The sequence below is a fragment of the Electrona antarctica genome (genome assembly GCF_951216825.1).
Source record: "Electrona antarctica genome assembly, chromosome: 9".
NCBI classification, from domain to species: Eukaryota; Metazoa; Chordata; class Actinopteri; order Myctophiformes; family Myctophidae; genus Electrona; species Electrona antarctica.
Window position 1 is genome coordinate 39,884,228 of NC_136790.1, and position 21,135 is coordinate 39,905,362.

General features: G+C 39.2%; 3 protein-coding genes across 6 annotated transcripts; all 3 read left to right on the forward strand.

The window, feature by feature from the left end:
• The first annotated feature begins 431 nt into the window (after nt 1-431).
• On the forward strand, nt 432-6,243 carry hyal2b (hyaluronidase 2b). The gene is made up of 4 exons (XM_079511326.1): nt 432-655; nt 1,180-2,154; nt 3,719-3,808; nt 3,898-6,243. Exons 2-4 carry the CDS (start codon nt 1,201-1,203, stop codon nt 4,285-4,287), a joined length of 1,434 nt encoding a protein of 477 aa, XP_079367452.1. The 5' UTR covers nt 432-655; nt 1,180-1,200; the 3' UTR covers nt 4,288-6,243.
• Nucleotides 6,244-7,824: 1,581 nt separating this feature from the next.
• abhd14a (abhydrolase domain containing 14A) lies at nt 7,825-14,394 on the forward strand. Its single transcript, XM_079509585.1, has 5 exons — nt 7,825-8,159; nt 8,605-8,885; nt 9,621-9,736; nt 11,442-11,677; nt 12,733-14,394. The coding sequence occupies exons 2-5, from the start codon at nt 8,623-8,625 to the stop codon at nt 12,913-12,915; spliced, it is 798 nt and encodes a 265-aa protein (XP_079365711.1). The 5' UTR covers nt 7,825-8,159; nt 8,605-8,622; the 3' UTR covers nt 12,916-14,394.
• A 213-nt stretch (nt 14,395-14,607) lies between these two features.
• Nucleotides 14,608-21,135, forward strand: acy1 (aminoacylase 1). Of its 4 annotated transcripts, none has more exons than XM_079509510.1 (15): nt 14,608-14,738; nt 15,171-15,301; nt 15,534-15,598; nt 16,217-16,321; nt 16,414-16,508; nt 16,785-16,861; nt 17,111-17,200; nt 17,518-17,574; nt 17,726-17,799; nt 18,020-18,069; nt 19,744-19,888; nt 19,973-20,041; nt 20,160-20,239; nt 20,351-20,411; nt 20,566-21,135. In XM_079509510.1, exons 2-15 carry the CDS (start codon nt 15,175-15,177, stop codon nt 20,728-20,730), a joined length of 1,260 nt encoding a protein of 419 aa, XP_079365636.1. In that variant the 5' UTR covers nt 14,608-14,738; nt 15,171-15,174; the 3' UTR covers nt 20,731-21,135. The 4 variants fall into 4 exon arrangements, with proteins under 4 accessions (XP_079365636.1, XP_079365638.1, XP_079365637.1 ...); XM_079509512.1 differs by having other exon boundaries at nt 14,615-14,738; nt 15,174-15,301; XM_079509511.1 differs by lacking the exon at nt 14,608-14,738 and adding an exon at nt 14,771-14,937.

Sequence of the window (21,135 nt, forward strand, 5' to 3'; positions counted from 1 at the left end):
GTCCTTCATGGTCCTTGAAGTAAGGCTAAGCCTAGATATAACTTGCTTTGGATATGTAATGTTGAAAATTGAAATATCATCTAGGGATATAGACCTTTTCTAAACGGCAAACTTGCCACCTTTACAGATTAGTGAGAATTCTGACCTGTCCTGGGCCCATGGACTATACTTCCCATGATCCTCCTGATCAGTGATCAAGAATGAGGACAGACCATTTGCTGGGATTGGCGTGGGGGGCGATGCCACCAGGATTGTCTTATCAGATTCAAGTTCGACTATAACGGCTAAATGAATAAGTGTTAATTAAATAATGTTACTGTACAACAATAAAACTATTATATTTGTACACTAGGTAAATTGTGTAATTATTGTATGTAAGAGTAAGAATCCCCCCCTTCGTCCAAGCTCACTGAGGGGAAGAGTGATGAACTCGTCCTGTTCATCATCACATGGGTTCATCATCACTACCGTTCGTGAACGTGAATCATGAATGTGTTCTCCATGAAAGAGTTATCACAAATGGATTACTTTCACAGAGTATGAGCTATCACTTTCATATGGCTGGGCTATGGGAAAGTGTTCCCTCGTACTGTTTATTTAAAAGCCACACGAGAGGAACAAACCAGTGTCGTGAGAGCAGCCCTCGTCGGAGCAGGTAAGATAGCTAGCTAACTGTTAGCCTCAACTATGAACTGGGAAGTGGGGATAGCTAGAAGTGCAGACTGCAGAGCTGAGCTGGACAGGAAAAGAGCATCACAGCAAAACAATTAACACCGATCCACGTTCAGCTTTAACGTTCATATCACCACCATATTGTTTGTTTATCGACATCTCGTATAAAGTTATTATCATGCTTTTCCTGGCTACAACTTTAAGCAGAGACATTAAACTACCTGTGACCGTTGACCTATGGGAGGCAAATTTTGGGGCGCTTTAAGTCTTTTTCAGCAGTTATTCAAATTCAAATGACGTTTTATGTTTTTTCACTGTCTTAATGTTTGTCATTTTGAATTGCCTTGCTGAAATAAAATGGCATTGCCTTTATAAATGTGTGCGTGTGCATGTGCGTGTGTGACAAATGGTTAGGCTCTACAGCCCCACCCCTTCCGATTAGCAGATGTGCTTTGATCTTGTTTTTGAGTATTAAACAACTGTTTTTTTTCCTTTTGTATCCTATAGTGAAGGTGAGAAAAAGTGACCATGGCATCTGTATCTCGCATTCTCCTTGTCCTGTCAGGACAAATGCCATGGTTGTTTCTGACTCTACTACTCACACCGTGGACAGTCTTCTGTGCACAAGAATTAAAGCAGACAAGATGGCCTTTGTTTCCCCAGAAGCCAGTTCTACTTGCATGGAATGCCCCAACAGAGGACTGTGGCCCAAGGCATGGTATTCGGTTCCCCCTGGAGCAGTTCCAGATCGTGGCATCCCCCAATGAGGGTTTTGTCAAACAAAACCTCACAATTTTCTATAAGGATCGCCTTGGGCTCTATCCCCATTATGAGAAAGACGGTACTGCAGTAAATGGAGGCCTTCCACAAGCTGCCAGCCTCACTAGACACCAGGAGAAGATGCCTGAAGGTGTGAATAAATACATACGTGAGCCAGAGGCAAAAGGTTTAGCTGTCATTGACTGGGAGGAATGGCGGCCACTGTGGATCCGTAATTGGGATATCAAAGATATGTATCGAGAGAGATCACGACAAATGGTGGCCCAAAAAAATAAAGACTGGCCCCCGGAACGCGTAGCAAAAGTTGCACAGCAGGAATTTGAACTGTCTGCTCGCAAGTTTATGGTGGAGACACTAAAATTTGCCAAACATCTGAGGCCTAACCAATTGTGGGGTTTCTACCTGTTTCCAGACTGTTATAACCACAACTACAGGAGTGGTCTCAAGAATTACTCAGGCCGCTGTCCGGATGTTGAGGTAGCCCGTAATGACCAACTTAACTGGTTATGGACTGAAAGCACTGCTCTCTATCCATCCATATACATGGGCACTGTTCTACGCTCTACAATCTTTGGGCGTCACTTTGCTCGTAACAGGGTGAAAGAAGGAATGCGCCTGGCGTCTGCAGGGGATGGGCTAGCACGGCCTGTTTTTGTTTACACACGTCCAACTTATACCAACGATCAGATGCTGCTAACTGAGGTTAGTCGCTTTGATCATCATTTTGGGAGTGTGTGTGTGTGTGTGTGTCTGTGTGTCTGTCTGTCTGTCTGTCTGTCTGTCTGTCTGTCTGTCTGTCTGTCTGTCTGACTGACTGACTGACTGACTGACTGACTGACAGACATTTTGGCCGATAACCGATATTACTGATGTCGATATGATCTCATTCTGTAACAGGCAGCAGGGTGTCTGCACTGCAGGCTTTTATATTTAATATTCTGAGCTTGTAGATCTGTTCAAGCTGTTACTTTGGGCTTGTTTATCTGTAAAGACAGACATTAATCTCCCATCACCAATATGTATGTATATGCACAGGCTTCAGGTGTTAAGCAACGAAGATATGCCGGGAATGTAGACCACGGCCAGCTTGACATTAAGTTAATGGCAGGGTGGCAACTAGCCACAATTTGCCATTGACAGCCCATACATCCAAATTGATCTATCTAATCTGATTGTACAGCTGTACAAAAAGCTTGAATTATCCTCTTTCCATCTGCAAAACTTGTGTTTGTTTCATAAAAATCCACTGTAGATGACATTATGAGCTACTTAGCTACTTTCTGTCAAGTGTTGAAGTGCTAGGGATGGGAATGGACAGGAATCACTTTCTTAGATTTTAACAAAAATAATTTGGTCCTTTGTGATGGGAGCATTGCTATAGTACAATTTGCTCATTGTCTTCTGGTTTCAGAGCTTTCTGCTCTATTTCAGTGTATTTCCAGGTTTCTGGGCAGAAAATAAACATTTGGCACCACTCATTACATAGCTACATATGTGTACAATTTTTGCAACGTGACTTAGGCATATGTAATTAATTTGGTTCATATAGATTTGTTTTAGGGGGCGGTGTTTCCCTTTCCCTGCTCTTTCATTGCTGAAGAGTAGAGAGACAGGCCCTGCTGCCTGTCTCTACCGCCACTGAGCGAGTAGACCGGCTCACTTCTGTGTTTACGTGGTTCTTTTCATCTCGAAAGACACAGACAGACACACACACACACACAGCTCCCAGCACCATGTAGCATGTGTCCCCCAGCGGATCAACACAGCAGTCTTGCTCGGCGAAAGAGCTCACAGCACGGCAAGAGTAAATTTGTCCCTGGCTACTATTATCTCTGGGGGCTTGTTTGTAAACAACTTACACTTTTAGGGGAAACATTGTGGAAGCTGTATTCTTTTTACACCTGCAACGGCTAGTTTAAAATGTTGTCTTCACAATTCGCATTGTCGAAGTGGTCAGCTTTTTGTGGCGTTGAAATAATATGCACGCTCCACTCTGCCCCCTCCCCTCACAATTTATTTTCATTTCGCATAAGGTCTAGTTGAATCCATTGGTCATTTTTCAGTGACTCAATTATGCAAGCTCATTTATCCCAAAATCATTTTTACACAATGTTTTATTTCTCAAATAGAATAGTATAGGCCAAAACAGTGATGGCTTCTGTCAAATAAGACCAAAAAGATAGTAGACATTGAAGATATACATTTACATTCATTGAAATTATAGATTTAGGCGACATGATAAAATGTATGTGTTCTTATATTGTAGACAGACCTGGTTTCCACCATTGGTGAGAGTGTTGCTCTTGGAGCTGCAGGTGTCATCTTCTGGGGAGACTCTACCTATGCAAGCAGTAATGTAAGTGCAATTCATATCCATCTTATTTCATGCAATATTCTATATAGCCTTGAGTTTAGTTGTTTAATACTTATTCCCTCTGTCCCCAGGCCAGCTGCTCCAGCCTGAACCAATATCTACGGGGACCGCTGGGTCGGTACCTCCTCAACGTGTCCACAGCAGCAGAACAGTGTAGTCAGAAGCTGTGTAGTTTCCATGGACGCTGTTTGCGTAAAGTTTCAGACAGTGATGTGTTCCTGCATCTCAGTCCATTGACCTATAGCATCTCAAGCCAGGGTGGCCGGTTGAAGGTTGCAGGGAAGCTTGGTCATGCAGAGCTGGCTGTATTCCGCACACACTTCCAGTGCCAATGCTATACTGGATACAGAGGTGAGGGTTGTGCTCAGAAAGAAAAAGGGAAGAACAGAGCCTCCTCTACTATGGGCATTTGGCCCTTTAGCCTCATACTCCCACTAGGACTTCTTATCCTCCTGCACTGAGGAAACTAAGACTTAAACAAGCATTGGTTTCTCTGTGCCACTGCTAGCTAGGAGCTGACCATTACCTCCACATGAAGGTTTGAACCATTCAAGGACACTTGTCGGGATTCAAATGTTGTATTCTAGGATATACCCAGAAACACAGCTTATAGCAAGTTGAAAGTACAGTGTATTTTTAACACATCAAGGAAGAAAAGTGGAAGACACTTAATAGTTAATTTATAGATATCCAGATAAAAAAGACACTATACAGATTGTGGGTGCATCTAAACAAAAAGTATTCTACAACCACATGCTCACTCCAAAATTATGTTAGCCACTGTTCAGAATGACCTTTTGAGCTCTCAGTTATCACTCTACGTTTGTGCCTACAGTTATGACAGATTTGGAGATTTTACACAGTCTTCAATTCTTCTGGAATCTTGATGCACTGAAATCACATGACTGGACCTGCCTGTTTCAGTTTGTAATTGTGCCTTAAGTAGACCTTTTCATATATGACAACGTCATAAACATTCTAAATGTGTCCAATGTTATTACATGTTCCAGTGTTTGTGAATATCAGTAGCTGAACTTTGACCCAAGCTGTTCTGTAGTCAATTCCATTGACAGGGACTATAGGGCTATTTTGTTTCTCACTTAATAATCAATACTTTTATTACTTTATTTATCTTCTAAGTACTGTTTATCTCAACCTTCTCAACAAGACGTTGAATTAAAGGAGGAAGGTATTGTACTGAACACCTATATGTTAAATCTTTAATAATTTAAAACAAACTACCATACTTTAAACAAAGTAATTGTTTAATTCAGATCTTAATTACTTTCACTACAGCCAAACCAATCAACTGTTGGGCTTCTGTCATTATGTAATATTCATATTTTACATGAGCTTTCTCTGGAATGAACAAAACAAGACGCTCCAGTGACACCATGTTGTTCTTAAATGGCAATATTGTAGCTCAATGTTGTATTGATTTATATGCTACAGTGGTGCATTTATTTTGTATTTATTGATCCAGTATTTGTTCAGTTTGAGAACCTGTATTCGTTATTAGCAGGCTGGAAAATGACAGGAGCAAGTTGTGATGCTGATTGTGGAGAAAGAACATAGAAGTGGAAGAAATACTAGATGTCACAGCTTTTAAATGTTTATTACCCACACAGGATGCTGGGTTTGTACTGGTACAGTACTCTTTCTGAAAACTGTTCTAAATTAATCTTAATTCTGCACTTTATTATGCAATTGGGGAGAATATGGTTTTGTGAAAACACTTCCATCAAACGGTATACTATCTTAATGAATGCCTGAGCCTGTGTGCATTAGACTTGATCTATTTCATGTCATGTTGCATTAATGCCATTATTTTATTGCTTTGGACCCTCTTTAAATCACCATCAAAGCCTCATGCTACTGTAGAATGCAACGTCTTACTGTTGTCTCACTGTGAATGTCCAAAGAAATGTGTCCTCTTCTTAGAGCTCTATACCCCTGTGGCCTTGTCCCTTATTAGTGCCATAGTAAGAATGGGATTTTTAATGTTACTATTTCAACAATCTCTAATGTACTTTCATTTAAAATTGCTTAGGGAAAAACTGAAAAATGCGCTGGAAAAATACCGCCTTCTAACTTGTAAGATTGGACTAACATTTCCATGGCTACCATGTCTATTTTTCTTGGACTTGTTTTGAATTTTCAGGCTGACTGACTGATTTTTTGATATACCTCTAAATCTGACCAAAGATACAGTTTAAGAACAAGTCCAAAGATAAAACCACAACTGTACGATTCAAGATGACTATTTGTCCCTGGTGAAATTGTCCTATGTTTGTACTGTTTACTTGTGATAATTTTATATTAATTTTAATGCCAGATATTAGTGTTTATTTGAGTATACAGTAGATGGCATGCTACAGAATGTTTCTTGGGAAAGTAAAGATCATATGCATTTTTGATTCAGTGTTCAGTTATTTCTTTTTCGTTTTTAGTTTGATTTTCAATGCATAATATCTTGTTTACTGCAGCCAAAAAAGATGAATATGTAGAATCATTTAAAATAGAGGGTATGCGCATGCTTAAAGTGAGTGGCAAATCAAGTGGCAAAGTGAGTTCAACGTTTAATGCGATAGTACTTTTCTGTTTGGATGTATTGGCTGTCAGCCTGTCAAGGCCAAAAAAAATGCGTTCCTGCATAACTTCCGGGTATGATGATGATGATGTCATGCACATACAGTATACCCTCTATAACCTACAGTACATTTTAAAACGGCTTCATTATGGTGACAGTCAGTCACAGTACTGTTCAGGAGAGATTTTACAATTGCACAGATGACCAATTTAGCTTTTTTCTTTTAGAGAAAAGGTTGTTGCTCCATCTAGTGGTTAAAATCAACCTTTGATGCACATTCTTAACAGTTCCAGTAAATAATTAATAAATGTCAGTATTACTATTTCGTACACTGAAAGCATTTTCTAATCATTAATCATGTTTTAACATTTGGGCCAATTTAACACCGAAATGCCCACTCTTCCTTGGTTTGTCTTGACTCTTGATGCCAAATTCTTAAAATGCTATGGTCTCCAAAGAGCAAAGTAATGTTCATGTCTTGTATCAAAGAAAGTTTATTTTTCTACATTTGGGAATTTGAATTTCAATAAAATACAAACCTGAATTTAATTTCCCTGTGCTGTCATATCTTCTGGTCAGGTTTCAAAGCCCAGTACATCTGATTTCACAACCTGAAAAATGGCATAAGGAATAATTTGATAATATGGGCAATCTTGTTATATAAGTCCACTCTGACCTTAAACTTCTTTCTAAAAAATATATATATAAATAAAATAAAACCTGGTGTATGGAATGTTTCAGTAAAATATTATCAAGACGATGTACTTAATTTAATATATGTATTTAATATAAAACAATGAACAATAATATGAATACTGAATGTATCATATTAAACTGCATGTATGCATGTTGCAATTTTCCATTTTTATTTGTAAGGTCCAGGGTACAATGTTATACAAATGTTAGCATTTGATGTATATCACTGTCATCTGCAGACTGCAGTACCTTTGGTATGTCAAAATTTGGTATGTTTAATTATACTGTTTTAATTTAATTAAAACAGTAGAAAAACAAACAGTACAAAACAAAAAGCACAGGGCAAATTTGAATAGCATATTACACCCACCGTCTGACTTTAATACATACTTGAGAAGGAATACATTTATTATTTTTCCAATGAAAATCACTAGAACAAAGGTATTTGGCCTGGGCCTGGCATCAATGAACAGGAAATTACGTACGTTATTTTGTCCTGGTCATTGAAGTTTCCGAATTTCGATATGGCGTTCACCGTTTCGGCAGAATCGGAAAAATTCGGCATGATACAGATCCGAGATCATCATAATTTTAAATGTAATTACTATTTATCGTGGGTGTTTTTTTCTTAATTTTTACAAAATATTTTACATTGCAGTTGTAAGGTACAAGGAACGTTGCATATGCAGACAGATTCATGTCAGGAGGATTGTACAGGGTGCACTTTGATAAGCCAATCGCAGCACGGGACGCAGAGCATCTTGCAAAGCCGATCGTTCGTGTCCTGAGGAATGATGTTATGTTAGCAGTAAACTGTAAACACCGCTGCTAAAAGCGCTCTTAACAGCAGTTACACGTAACCTTAACAGCTACGACCAACGTTGTCTCGATTCAAGCTCTGCTGCTTAAATTGATGATTAGTAGCGACTTGGATTTTCACTGTTCAGAATGAGCAACTAACGTTAGCAAGTGAGAGAAGACATAAATGATGATGCAGCTGGAACCCTCTTATCACTGAATAAGCCTAACGTAACCCAACCCGTCTTGGTATGTTTTCTCTAATGTGTCATCTTTAATCGACTGACTGCTGCTGTCAGTTTACCTCGTTCTATGGTATAGTTAGTTTCGCAGAGGATCCGTGGTAGGAATAATAACACTACCCTGAGGTTACAGTTACACGTGTGTGTGTGCGGGGGAGAGAGAATCATGTGTGCACTTTAGTCCCTATGGAAGTATTTTTATTTGTGCACTTTAGTCCCTATGGATTGGAAATATTCTTATTTATTTGACCAGTCATCAAAGTTCCAAAATACTATTAGAAGAGGATGTTCTGTCAATGTTCTATTCAAAGATAGAATAGAAGTGCAATAGTACATCTCAGTGGACACTGGACAATTGACGATGTGGACATCAGTGTGGCCATGATTACTTGTATAATATGTGAGTTAATTTGATACGCTTTCAATGTACTCTCTCTACCATTGTCTTTCAGATCATACATCTTGCTGAAATGAATTTCTTGCGTAATCGCCTTGTGGTTTTGGGCCTGGTGTTGTTGGCCACTGTTCTGTTGTACCTGCTTCTGCCATCCATTCGTCAGGGCAGCATGGAGCCTTCTCTTGATGTTCAAAGAATAGGGTTGGTTCCTGCGTCACCTCCTCCTCCACCAGCCATAAACGTGTCTGTACGCACAGGGCAGCTACCTGGAGACCCCCCACTGTTCTTCCGAGAAGCTCTACCTGTTGATGGAGTTGGTAGGCAAATATTGCCAAGGTGAGCTGACTCAATGGGTCAATTATTATTATTTTATTATGGAAAAATAAATGTGTGTCAGGCTACTGCTGGTTGTGAAACCTTGTTTTAGGATTTTCTCTTTCTCTCAATAATTTTTTACCTTCCTCATTTTCTCCCAATTTTGTAATTCTGCCAATTTCCACTTCCCCTTGAGCGTTGTTGGTGCTCGTGACCACTTCTGGTTGGTTTGCTAGGGAGATTGTAGACATTGACAAGCATGTGTCGGGCCTGTCCCCTCCGATACAAGTTAAGTCCTAGCCGCTTCATTTCACCTGAGAGTGAGGTACAGTCAGGAGGATGTAAGGCATGAGGAAGAAACTGCTAGTCTTCCCAATTCAGGTTTTCACTGAACAGGCACCCTGACCAAACTGTAGGAGTCGCTAGTGCAGTGACAGAGACCATCCTCTCCGCCCGTCTTCCCTCCTATGAACACACGGCCAATCATGTTCATTGGAAGCACCACAAGATTCAAATCGAGAGACTGTGTCCGAAATCATTCAGTCATTTATTACCCCGTACTCCCTATATAGGGAGTTCTATATGGGGGGGACCATATAGTGAACTGAATTCAGATTATTTTGTGCAATGCTGGATAGGGTTTGCTTTCAGTTGTATCTTACTTTTCACCATTCATTGTAGGATAAGATGCACTATATAGACTCAATAGGGAAATATTTTGGAGGAGGAAAAAAAACATTGTTTATTTTTCTGCAGACTGCAAGTGGTCCTTCTGCACGGCCAAGCCTTCTCATCGAAAACTTGGGAAGACCTAGGCACACTTGCATTATTGGCAACTAATGGATACCAGGCCTTGGCGATGGACCTGCCAGGTAGAGATTATATCTCAACATATCAACACTGGCTGAGCAGTTTCTTATGTGTGCATATAAATTATATATCATTTTGACGTTTGACATTTGATTGCTATTTATGTTCACATTTTCACACAATATCACAAGGTACTATTAACAACATAGAAATACACACCAAGGTTCAAGGTTGTACTTTATTGTTACATCTTGTGTACAGGTACATAAGAGTATGATCCTGTCTGTAAGGGTAACATAACTTTACTTATTTAGGTATTTTGACCGTCCTACTGGTAGCCCCCTTGAGTGTAATAATTGAGAAGCCAGATGAAACAATACTTTAATAGAAATATATGATTTTATATGATTTATATATATTTTATTTGATCTTCAGAGAGCTGAAGTAGTAAGTAAGTAGCCTTGGGAACCGGGCCATGTGGCCAATAGGGCAGGAGTCTATATCATGTTTCTGTAGCGTGAGGTGGCTTGTACATCCCTCAGCCATGATGTACAAGTACACCCCCTGGATATGATGCTAGTAAAGTCGCAGGGACTTAAAGGGCCACTTCACCCCTTTTGCAACCAGATCTTATTTTAATTATGTTTGGGAGACAAACACTTTCCTGGGGGCTTTATGTGGGTAATATGTGTTTTTTTATATTTTAGTATTTCAAAGTGTCTGTCATGGACACTGGTCTCACTGCTGGATTACTACAATTACCATAATGCTTTGCTGCACTCACCCCACCTTGTGGATAGGGGGTGGGCTGTTTTACTGAGATGACATAGTCCAGGAAGGAAGTGAGACCAGTGTCCATGACATCAGACACTAGCCCCCTTTTTTAAACTAGCTCCTTGCCACTCGCCCTACACACTTCCACTTGGTTTGAGCATAGATATATAAATCATAGAGACGCCACTGGATGGGAGGGGAATCCCAGTGCCGTCTCTATTATTTATAAATCTATGCTCAAACCGAGTGAAAGTGTGTAGGGCGAGTGGCGAGGAGCTAGTTTCAAAAAGGGCCCAGTAGTAAATAGCTAAAAACACATATTACAAACACACGGAAAGTGTTTCTTGTCTCCCAAACACAATTAAAATAAGATCTGGTTGCAAAAGGGCTGAAGTGGCCCTTTAACTAGTTAACTCTATCCAATCCTTGATGCTGAGTGCCTGGAAGGCATTGGGTCCCTTTTTTAATAGTCTTTGGTATGACCCAGCTGCGGTATTGTCCCCAACCTTCCAATGTCAGCGCACAAGGCCTAACCACAAGGCCACTGAGCTGGTTAGAGAGCTCAAGTAACTCTCCATCCAATAAATATCATATTACTCAGCTTCATTAACTATTTGCGCTCCAACAGAAACATCCAGTGTGTGTTATGTGGCTTACCATAGTGATTAGGATTTCACAGTATGATCATGATAACTTATTATTTGATGACTCTGCAATGTTAGTCAAAATGGAGACAATTTTGGATTATCAACTATCGAAGCTATCACCTAATACGTTCTATGTATGTACCCATTACCCATTTTGCTTTAATACCTGAAATGTTTAAGGATTGGAAAAGATTATAAACATAGGGTGTCAACTTCCAAAAGCAAGTCTGATACGGTAGTACCCATTTCTCAATCACATTATTAACACTGTGGCAACGTTTACGCTATAAACAGTACGCAGTAACACCATTACAATACCTTTTTTGTATCTTGTTCTATCTTGGAGGATTTGGGCAGTCGCCCGACTCGGATGCCTTGAAGACGGATCAGAATCGTGTGGATCTTCTCCGGAGGTTCATGGAAGCGCTTGGTGTTAGAACAGCTGTGCTTTTGAGCCCTTCAATGAGTGGACACTACTCCATACCCTTCCTGATGAAGCACAGTGTTCAGTTGCATGGATTTATTCCCATAGCTCCTGTTGGAACGCGAAGTTACACTCCACAGCAGTATCAGAATATTCAGGTGAGTGATGGTTTGGCTATATAATGTTCAGGTTTATTTGATATTTTGATTTTAAATCAAACAAACATTATACTGTACATAGGTTTTATACATTACACTTTTACAAATATGAACAGAAAGTAGTACAAGGTTTACACAAATTCATAAAGGGAACACAAATGTGTTCCATTTCTTTAATAATACTGGTGGTATTGTATTTATACATACACATGCTCACGTTTAACCGATGAATAACTGCTAAAAATGAGTAGCAAAGCATCATAACTTATGTAATCTAGTTCAATATATAATAATTGGCAAAATTGATCCTCATTTCAAAACTGAGTACATGATTAGAGAAAAGACAGAAGCTGAATTCAAACCTAATAAAAAACAGTTGTGTAGATAGTAGATAGTAGGAAGACTGATTGCAATGAAAGTTTATTTGTCCTAAATAAGGACATTATTTGCCACAGAAGATGCTTACATAAAACAAACACTTCAGAAATACAAAATTATTCAGAATTAACCACTTTCAACCTGGTGTCCCGATTTTTTGGGACAGCGCATTAGTCCAACATCTCGTTAGTCTGAATACGTGGCCGGGTAAGGCTTCCGCATGCGGTTATGCGTGCAGTTATGCTTAGGGTTAGGTTTTGGGATAGGGGTAGTAATGGGTCGGACAGGTGAGCGGTCGGAACAATGATGCTTTACCCTATTTTTGGCAGGTCAGGCTCTACAAGCTCATAACATATGACACGTGAGCTTGTAGTTATTTTCTACAATTTACAATTTAGGCATTTAGCAGACGCTCTTAATCCAGAGCGACTTACATTAAGCAAGAACAAAAAGCATGGGAATACATCACATATGTATTCCCATGCTTTTTGTTCTTGCTCTACAAATTGTGAATAGGCTAAACGGGCTTAACAAATTCACTGACTGGATAGTTTGCACCCCACAAGCAATCTGATAGGCAATGTACTGTATATGCATATTTTGTTAAACTTTTTACTCATTTGTCTTAAAGCTTTTTACATTGTGGTCTCTCTGCTTCTATGCTCTTTCCATTGTAGACTCCCACTCTGATTGTATTTGGAGCGCTGGACACAAATCTGGGCGCCCAGTCCCACAAGAACCTTATGCAAATTCCACATCACTCGGTTCTGAAGCTAGATGGAGCTCGCCATGCATGCTATATGGACAAAACCAGAGAGTTTCACCAAGGGTTACTTGACTTTCTTAGCAAATTGCAGTGAAATATGGAGGGGAAACTGTTTCGTGAAATGTCATTGTTAGTTTGTTACAGACTTAGGAACATTATTCTTGTCACCCGGAACACAGAACATTAACATTAGTGTAGTTTCAGGGGAATGACAACAACATGATACACATTGTGACAACAACATGATACACATTGACAACAACATGATACACAATGTGACAACAACATGATACACATTGTGACAACAACATGATACACATTGACAACAACATGATACACAATGTGACAACAACATGATACACATTGTGACAACAACATGATACACATTGACAACAACATGATACACAATGTGACAACAACATGATACACATTGTGACAACAACATGATACACATTGTGACAACAACATGATACACATTGTCGCTTTGGCGTGGAAACCTCATATGTCCAAAACTGTTACTTTTCTGGAAATGGAAATTTGTTCCAGTGGATCTAATGTTTAGTCTTAAGCCATTTGAATTGTTTCAGTATGAGTATTTATAAAATCCACTGACAGACTTAACCACTTCTCTCTCTCTCTCTCTCTCTCTCTCTCTCTCTCTCTCTCTCTCTCTCTCTCTCTCTCTCTCTCTCTCTCTTCTTCTCTTCTTCTCTTCTTCTCTTCTTCTCTTCTTCTCTTTCTCTCTCTCTCTCTCTCTCTCTCTCTCTCTCTCTCTCTCTCTCTCTCTCTCTCTCTCTCTCTCTCTCTCTCTCACACACAGAATAGAAGATCTGCAAAGCGTTGTAGATAGCTATTTTTGCGTGACTGTAGTATAATGAAGTAAGGTATTCATTTATGGGGAAAAAACACAAAAAGTTTGTATATGGAGATACAAGGTTTCTGCCTGACAGCAACGACATGTTAGTAAACGTGATTATGGTGCACATTGTAGTCGGGCCATAATTCATAATGACAAGTTCACCTTTTATTTCCAGTTATATGTAAGAAAAAAAAAGGAATATGGGACTAGTTCTGGGACTAGTAGTTGAGCTCAGCCTGTCATAGCATAGGATTTGCTTCAGATTTGTAATAGTAATTTCATGTGTTTCATGTGTCCCTTTGCATGTTAAACATGGAATGTCTGTGTTCCATTGTTACCATTTTTGTCGGTGAAATATCCTCCTGAAAGTATGCAAACATAGCAGTTTTTAAGTTCACATCTCATTAACTTTGCATTTGACTAATGGATTTGTATATTTATTATAATCTGGTAACCATTCCAGCTCAAAACAGACCTGTACTGGACCTCACTAAAGCTGATCTAATATAGAATAATTTACCTGCTGAATGTTCTTAATAAATAAAATAAATAAAAGGTCCGTGCTGAGATGATTAAATTAACTATTTATTTAAATTGTAAAGTTGTATGTACTATATTTGCAGTAGTTTTGTTTGGACAATCGTGTATAAAAACAAAGTTACTGTATAAATGACAGATGAATAACATGCATTACAATAAAAATATATAAAGCTATAGTGTTGGATGTATGCTGATTGCCCCCAATCCATGATTTCAACATGTCTCACTCACGCCAACTCATCCACAATGCAAAAGTCATGCTCTTCCTATGAGATATTGCGTGGCATCGCCTAAATGCCACTATTGTTTTTCAGTGGGATATCCCACTGAAATAAATGATATAAATTATTATATAATTTTATGTATTCTGGGTTCTGCTCACAGTTCCGAAAGTAAACGGTAGGGGGCGGTAGCTCCATTACATTGCAGAGCTTGGGTGAAGTCAGCAGCTTTGGTCAGCTGACACCTGGGTTTAACCATAGAGTAACCAGCAGGTTCTTAACAACACATTGAACAAGGTGGGTGATTTTTCCATCAGAATAAGCTTGATCTTATATTAAAATTTACAACAATGCGCTGTTTGCTGACTACTGTTGTATTACCTTGCTCTTCGCTTACGCTGCTGCTAAACTAACTGGCAACGACAGCCGATGTCTTGACGTTTGCTGAATATATCTAAAGCTAACTCGGTATCATCGTACTGCCTGCTGGTAAAAGGTGAACCTCTACCTCAAGAGATATCTAGTTTCCACCCGCACTTGCCAATTATTGTCTCATTTATATCTGGACTGAGAAGTATAGGTCATTGGTCAATAATGATGTATCAATAATATCAGAAAGGACAAAACGGTGCTTTCCTGGTTGATTTGGGACTGTTATTCTGGAACTGAATGAAATCACTGTCATGCACATAAAGTATATTAAATACTATTGATCAACTTTCTTCCCAGAAGGATGTTGCCTGACAAAGATGGTCCAGGAGGTGGTGGCTGCCAGACCACCTCTGTGGGAGAAGACCCCTCTGTGAGTCTGTTCAGAGAATACCTTCGTCTGAGGACTGTCCACCCAGACCCTGATTATGGTAGGCCTGTGATTATGTTACATCATCTGTCAAAGTCTATTTCTTATCACTCATTCATCTTTGTTCCAATAGACCAAAACCATACCGGTAATACATTCATACAATATGGATTTCACGGTTACCATTATGTTGTGGTAACACTGTTGCCACAACCAATATCAGTGGGATTATGACAACATAAGTTTTTTAAAGGTTAATTTTTAAACATTGCTCTATATTTATTTATTTACAGACGCTGCCATTAGGTTCCTGGACAGAATAGCGGAAGAGCTTGAACTACCGCTGAAAAAAATTGAGGTGTGTACTGTACCTAGCTTTATTATAAGTATGGTAATTGGTAAGTAAGCGTAGAGAGTGTAGAAAAAAGCCACTTGAACCCCAGCATCCCTATTTTGGGGTCAATCAGAACATTCACAGAAAATAGCAGATCTACAAGTGCGCACACACACCACAACACAACACAACAGGACTCGTTTTATATACAGAACCAAACCTGGTTAAATAAGTATTTGTTTACCAATTGAGATTGTAAACAAATGCCCCCGGCAGTAAGTTCTAACTGACACATTGAATGGGGCGTTTTAATGACATACAGTACATCGTCTAATTAGCATTTTTTATTTAGAAACATTGGCGGATTGTGTACAGTGTACACCATGGAGTGTTAAAAGTAGTTGCAATAAACACTGTTTTCACAGAAAAATATATCTTTTTACCACTTGCCGATGCTTGTTCCAATGCACCGCTTCATGAAACAATGAGATTAACAACATTCAACACAAGGCTATGATTGGTAACTTTTCTCAATGATATACAGATAAATGTACTGTATGTCGAGTAGCGCTTTTTCTCCTCAACTTATTATGCTGTCTCTGTTTCTAGTATTGCTTGTCTACTTGTCCCCTTTCCTTGCAGGTTTGCCCTCGCAGAGTTGTGTCCATCATGACATGGGAGGGGACAAATCCTAAACTGAAGTCCATTTTGTTGAATTCCCACACAGATGTGGTACCTGTCTATCAGGTACAGTGTACAGTGACTGTGTTGCAGCTATCAAAACACTATTATAACCAGTTTGTTGACCAAAACAAAGCTTTCCATAATCTCCTCTATAGGAACATTGGAAGTACGATGCTTTCACAGCTGTAAAAGATGCAGAAGGGAACATTTTTGCTCGGGGAACACAGGACATGAAGTCTGTTACCATTCAGTGAGTAGAAGGAACTTTGGAAACGTGGCTTATAACTACGCTCTGTATTTAATACAAAATGGTGAACAATAGGTTTTTGTCCACAGCTTTACCAGGTTACCAACCTGATAAAGCTGTAGCCTACAAAACATATTTTTGGCTTTTTTCCAGAGTTACGCACACCAATGTTATTGTCTGTGGTGATTCCACTGTTTTCAAAGTTGCATATATCCCGCGTGAATAGATGACTGTGAATAGAGTAGCCAATGGTTTGAAGTGATTTGCTTGCCATCATAGGTATATCCAGGCCATCCGAAGACTCAAAGCAGGGGGAAAGAAACCCATGCGCACCGTGCACTTGATGTTTGTCCCAGGTGGGAACATTGATTCTTATTATACCCCATTTACCAATTATCACTTTTTAAGAACACAATTTATTTTGTTCTCTATTTTACTAATATATAAATCTAAGTAGCATACATGCTAATTGCTAATGTGCTGTTCACCATACACTTACGAAAGGAAATTTCAATGTTTTTGATTTTGTAGTTTTATCATTTACTGCATAAACTTGCACTTTGCTATTGGTTGTTAATCATTCATTGTGATTCTCATTGTCTCAGATGAAGAAGTTGGAGGTCACAAGGGAATGGAAACATTTGTGAAGCACCCTGAGTTCCAGAAATTAAACATTGGCTTTGCACTTGATGAAGGTAAATAAATAACTTTAGACCCTATCCCTTTCCCAGAGTTAAGACACAGCCACTTAGCAATTTGTAGTGGATTTTCCTTGAACCTTGAACCTGTGTGTGTGTGTGTGTGTGTGTGTGTGTGTGTGTGTGTGTGTGTGTGTGTGTGTGTGTGTGTGTGTGTGTGTGTGTGTGTGTGTGTGTGTGTGTGTGTGTGTGTGTGTGTGTGTGTGTGTGTGTGTGTGTGTGTGTGTGTGTGTGTGTGTGTGTGTGTGTGTGTGTGTGTGTGTGTGTGCGCGTGTGCGTGTGCGCGCCTCTGTCTGTGTCTCTCACTCACACAGGTCTGGCCAACCCTGGTGAGGCCTTCACCGTGTTCTATGGAGAGAGGAACCCTTGGTGTGAGTATCAAATGCACCACCTGAATGCACCAAATTTGCTCCTCATTTGAGGGCACTATATTTAGATGCCATTATGTATTATTATTAATATCTACTTTACTCTGTTTAAAACTCATGGGGATGTCAAAATTAAGTATGATATTTTACTCAGGGATCACAGTCCATTGTCCAGGTAGTCCCGGCCATGGATCAAGATTTGTGGAGAACACCGCTGCAGAGAAGCTGGTGAGTTTCAAAATGTATTGCAAATGTCTGTAAGAAAGAAAAGCAGGTGCGCTTCCTCTGGATGCCTTAGGCAGTGGGTGCTTAGCTATAAAGCCTGGCTCATATACACATTCTCATTTGTTGGGAACACTTGCACGTTTCACCTGCAGTCTGGAGGATTATGAGAAGCTTTAGAAGAATTCTGACAGTGACCAGGTTTGTTTGACTGTTTATCTTACAGCGTAGCATCATCAACTCTTTCCTGGACTTCAGAGAGAAGGAAAAACAAAGGTGAGATATGGGTAGATCCAGGTTTCTTAGAACATGTCACTTGTTGGGTCTGCAAAATTCAGCTTCTATCATTAAAACAGTTATGCTAATGATCTGCTGTTGTTTCGTTTGGTAACTACAGGAGTATACTCATGTCCACAAACATGGATACAGGAACAGTGGGCTCACTAGAACTCTAGGCACCTCAATGCCACTGAATGTTGCAAGTTTGCAGAATTCATGAGAATGTGTTTTTTCATGTGGAATAAAGGTTTTTGCAACCTGAGCTGTGTCTCAGCTGAGCAAGTGTAAAGCTATTTGGCCTCTTTTAGTATGTCTTAAGGAGATATAGATATCACATTAGTGCACCATAATATTTCAGATCTAATAACCAAATGGACCCATAAGAGACCATTTGGATCCTGAGGTGGCCAGTCTTATGAATAAAATAAAATAAAAACGTTCTGAAGTACGCACTGTTCCGGTTACCGTAAAGAGTAACAAAAAATATACCGAAAGCAGTTCTCGGGCTATAGAATGTAGTGACAACGAAACTCTACAGAGGTTACTTTAAATGTGTCATGGTATGGGGCTGTTTCTGGTTGGTCCCTGCAGGACAAGAGCACTGCCACTGGGGGTTTTAGTAAGCTTGGGCTAAAAGAATATTGGATTTGTGCAGTACTACTTAGGGATGCGCCGATCAGGTTTTTTGCGATCACCGTTTTTCTCATGATCGGCTGATTCCCGATCTTGTGCGTAAGGGGAAAATTTTAATATTTCCCAAATTAATATATTATACGATATGTCAGAACCCCGCGTCACAACTGTTCCTGTGTGTGTGGGGGAGAAGGGGAGAATGTTTAGGCCTGTCACAAAGATGCAAAATTATATTATATACTATATATCGGATTGACTTTTATACCACTAAAATGGTATAAGACGATTTCTCCAGATAGGGTAAATTGCCAATCACAGATAGGGTAAATTGCAGATCACCAAATATCCGATCGGTGGCCAATTGATCCGATAGCATCTCTACTAACTAATATAATGCAATTAACCTGCCACCTGCACTGAAATGTTAATGATGAAACAACATTAGTCATAGTAAACTTGTATTGCATATTGGACTTCACCAAACTATTCAATTTTCACAGCAATAATGGAAAGCCTTGTCCTGTATTTACTGTATGAATAATTGTCTATCTTAATCTTTTTATTTATTGTTTTACCTTTTTTTTTTTTTTTAAGATTTAGACAATTCTGAAAATGGGGCTAAAGTGGTTAACACACATCCTGGTCATTCATTCTCGATTACCAAGCCTGTGAGTTGTTTTCTGAATGTTGGCTATTTGCCCTTTTCATGTAAGTCCATTCTTGGCATTTATGGTATTGAGAAATGGCCCTGGAATAGTGTTTTTGGAAGAAAGGCAATGAATGTCTTTTATCAGTGTTCATGTCTTGAGTGGAGTGAAAAAATAAATTATTAATTTAGAGATTCTACACCCATGCTGCTGCCATGTCTGCTTATTGTCATTTAATGTTATGTTCATGGTTGTTCTAAATTATCCATGTATAAGAATGGGACAACATTTTGATCTTGCATTGTGATCTTGAGTCTTTCTGATTTGGAAAGTCACGTTTTCATTGTATTGCTATGTAATGACCCTGCTCTAAAATGTCTGTGAATTGCAGGTTAAATACAAGTGAGTGTTTCACCCTGGGTGATGTTACCACTGTGAACATGACCATGGTGAAAGGAGGGATTGCGTACAATGTCATCCCCGCTGAAATGGATGTCAGCTTTGACCTGAGAATACCTCCCACAGTCAACCTTCAGGTCTGCACATGTTTAATAATTATGTTACTTTCCAGGTCAAATATCAAAGCTACCTCTTAACAAAAACCTCTAAATCCCTGGCAGGACTTTGAAGAGCAGATCAAACAGTGGTGTAAGGAAGCAGGAGAAGGGATTACCTATGAGTTTGCACAGGTCAGTGCACTTCCACTCCGTATTTAATATAAAATATATACATAAAAAAACCTAAAAGATCTCTTGATTTGAAGTTTCAGATGGTTCTAAAACAAATTAACTTCCTTTGTATTTGTAGAAACACATGAACCAGAATGTGACCTCCACAGACCTTCATGACCCCTGGTGGAATGCCTTCTGCACTGCATGTACGGAAATGTGAGTGTGCAGCGTCCTATACAAAGTCCACTGGATTGAGTATTAAATTAATGTTTTAACATTTTTGATTTATAAAGCAAATAGTCAGTCTCACTAACATCTGCTCTGCAGGAATATTAATTTTGAAAAGGAGATATTTCCTGCAGCCACAGATAGTCGATTCATCAGAGCGGTGAGTATAAGGAATGGATGCCAATTATAAACTATGGTAACAATTACACTGAAAGCCAAGTAACGTTATGGTTATCAGTATTATTGTGAAGACATGTTCAGATTGTTCTCTATTTCAACCTGACTGTTCTTTGCTGATGCTTTCTTGAAAATAGGTTGGTATTCCTGCTATTGGCTTCTCTCCAATGAACCGCACACCCATCCTGCTGCACGATCACAATGAATACCTGAATGAGCAGGTGTTCATCAAGGGCATTGATGTGTATGAGAGACTCATTCCAGCTCTTGCCAGTGTTCCAGCCCTTCCAGATGAGGCTTAGATAAATCCTGTCTTTAATCTTTACTTTGACAAATTTTAATGAAGTGATGAATTAACTTGAATAAATTGCCTATACTACCAAAGAATGAGAACATACTGAATCTGCCTCTGATGCCAACTGAGCACTTCATTTTGCAATACTCAGGACACAGCTGAGCTGCAGTAGCTCTGTTACTCAATACTGTAGTGGCTTTTTAACACCATCATTATATCATCATTGTAGGTTGTGTGTGTTTAAGCGTGAGCAGTCTGCAATATTACAAAATAAGCCTGTTAAAACCGATTTACAAATTGTTTGAATCTAGAATCTTTTGATTGGCACTACTGTAAATCAGTATACTTTTGAATTTGTATGTCTTCATGAGACAAGTTTTATTTAATAAAGCAGATTTGAATAATTTCTTAA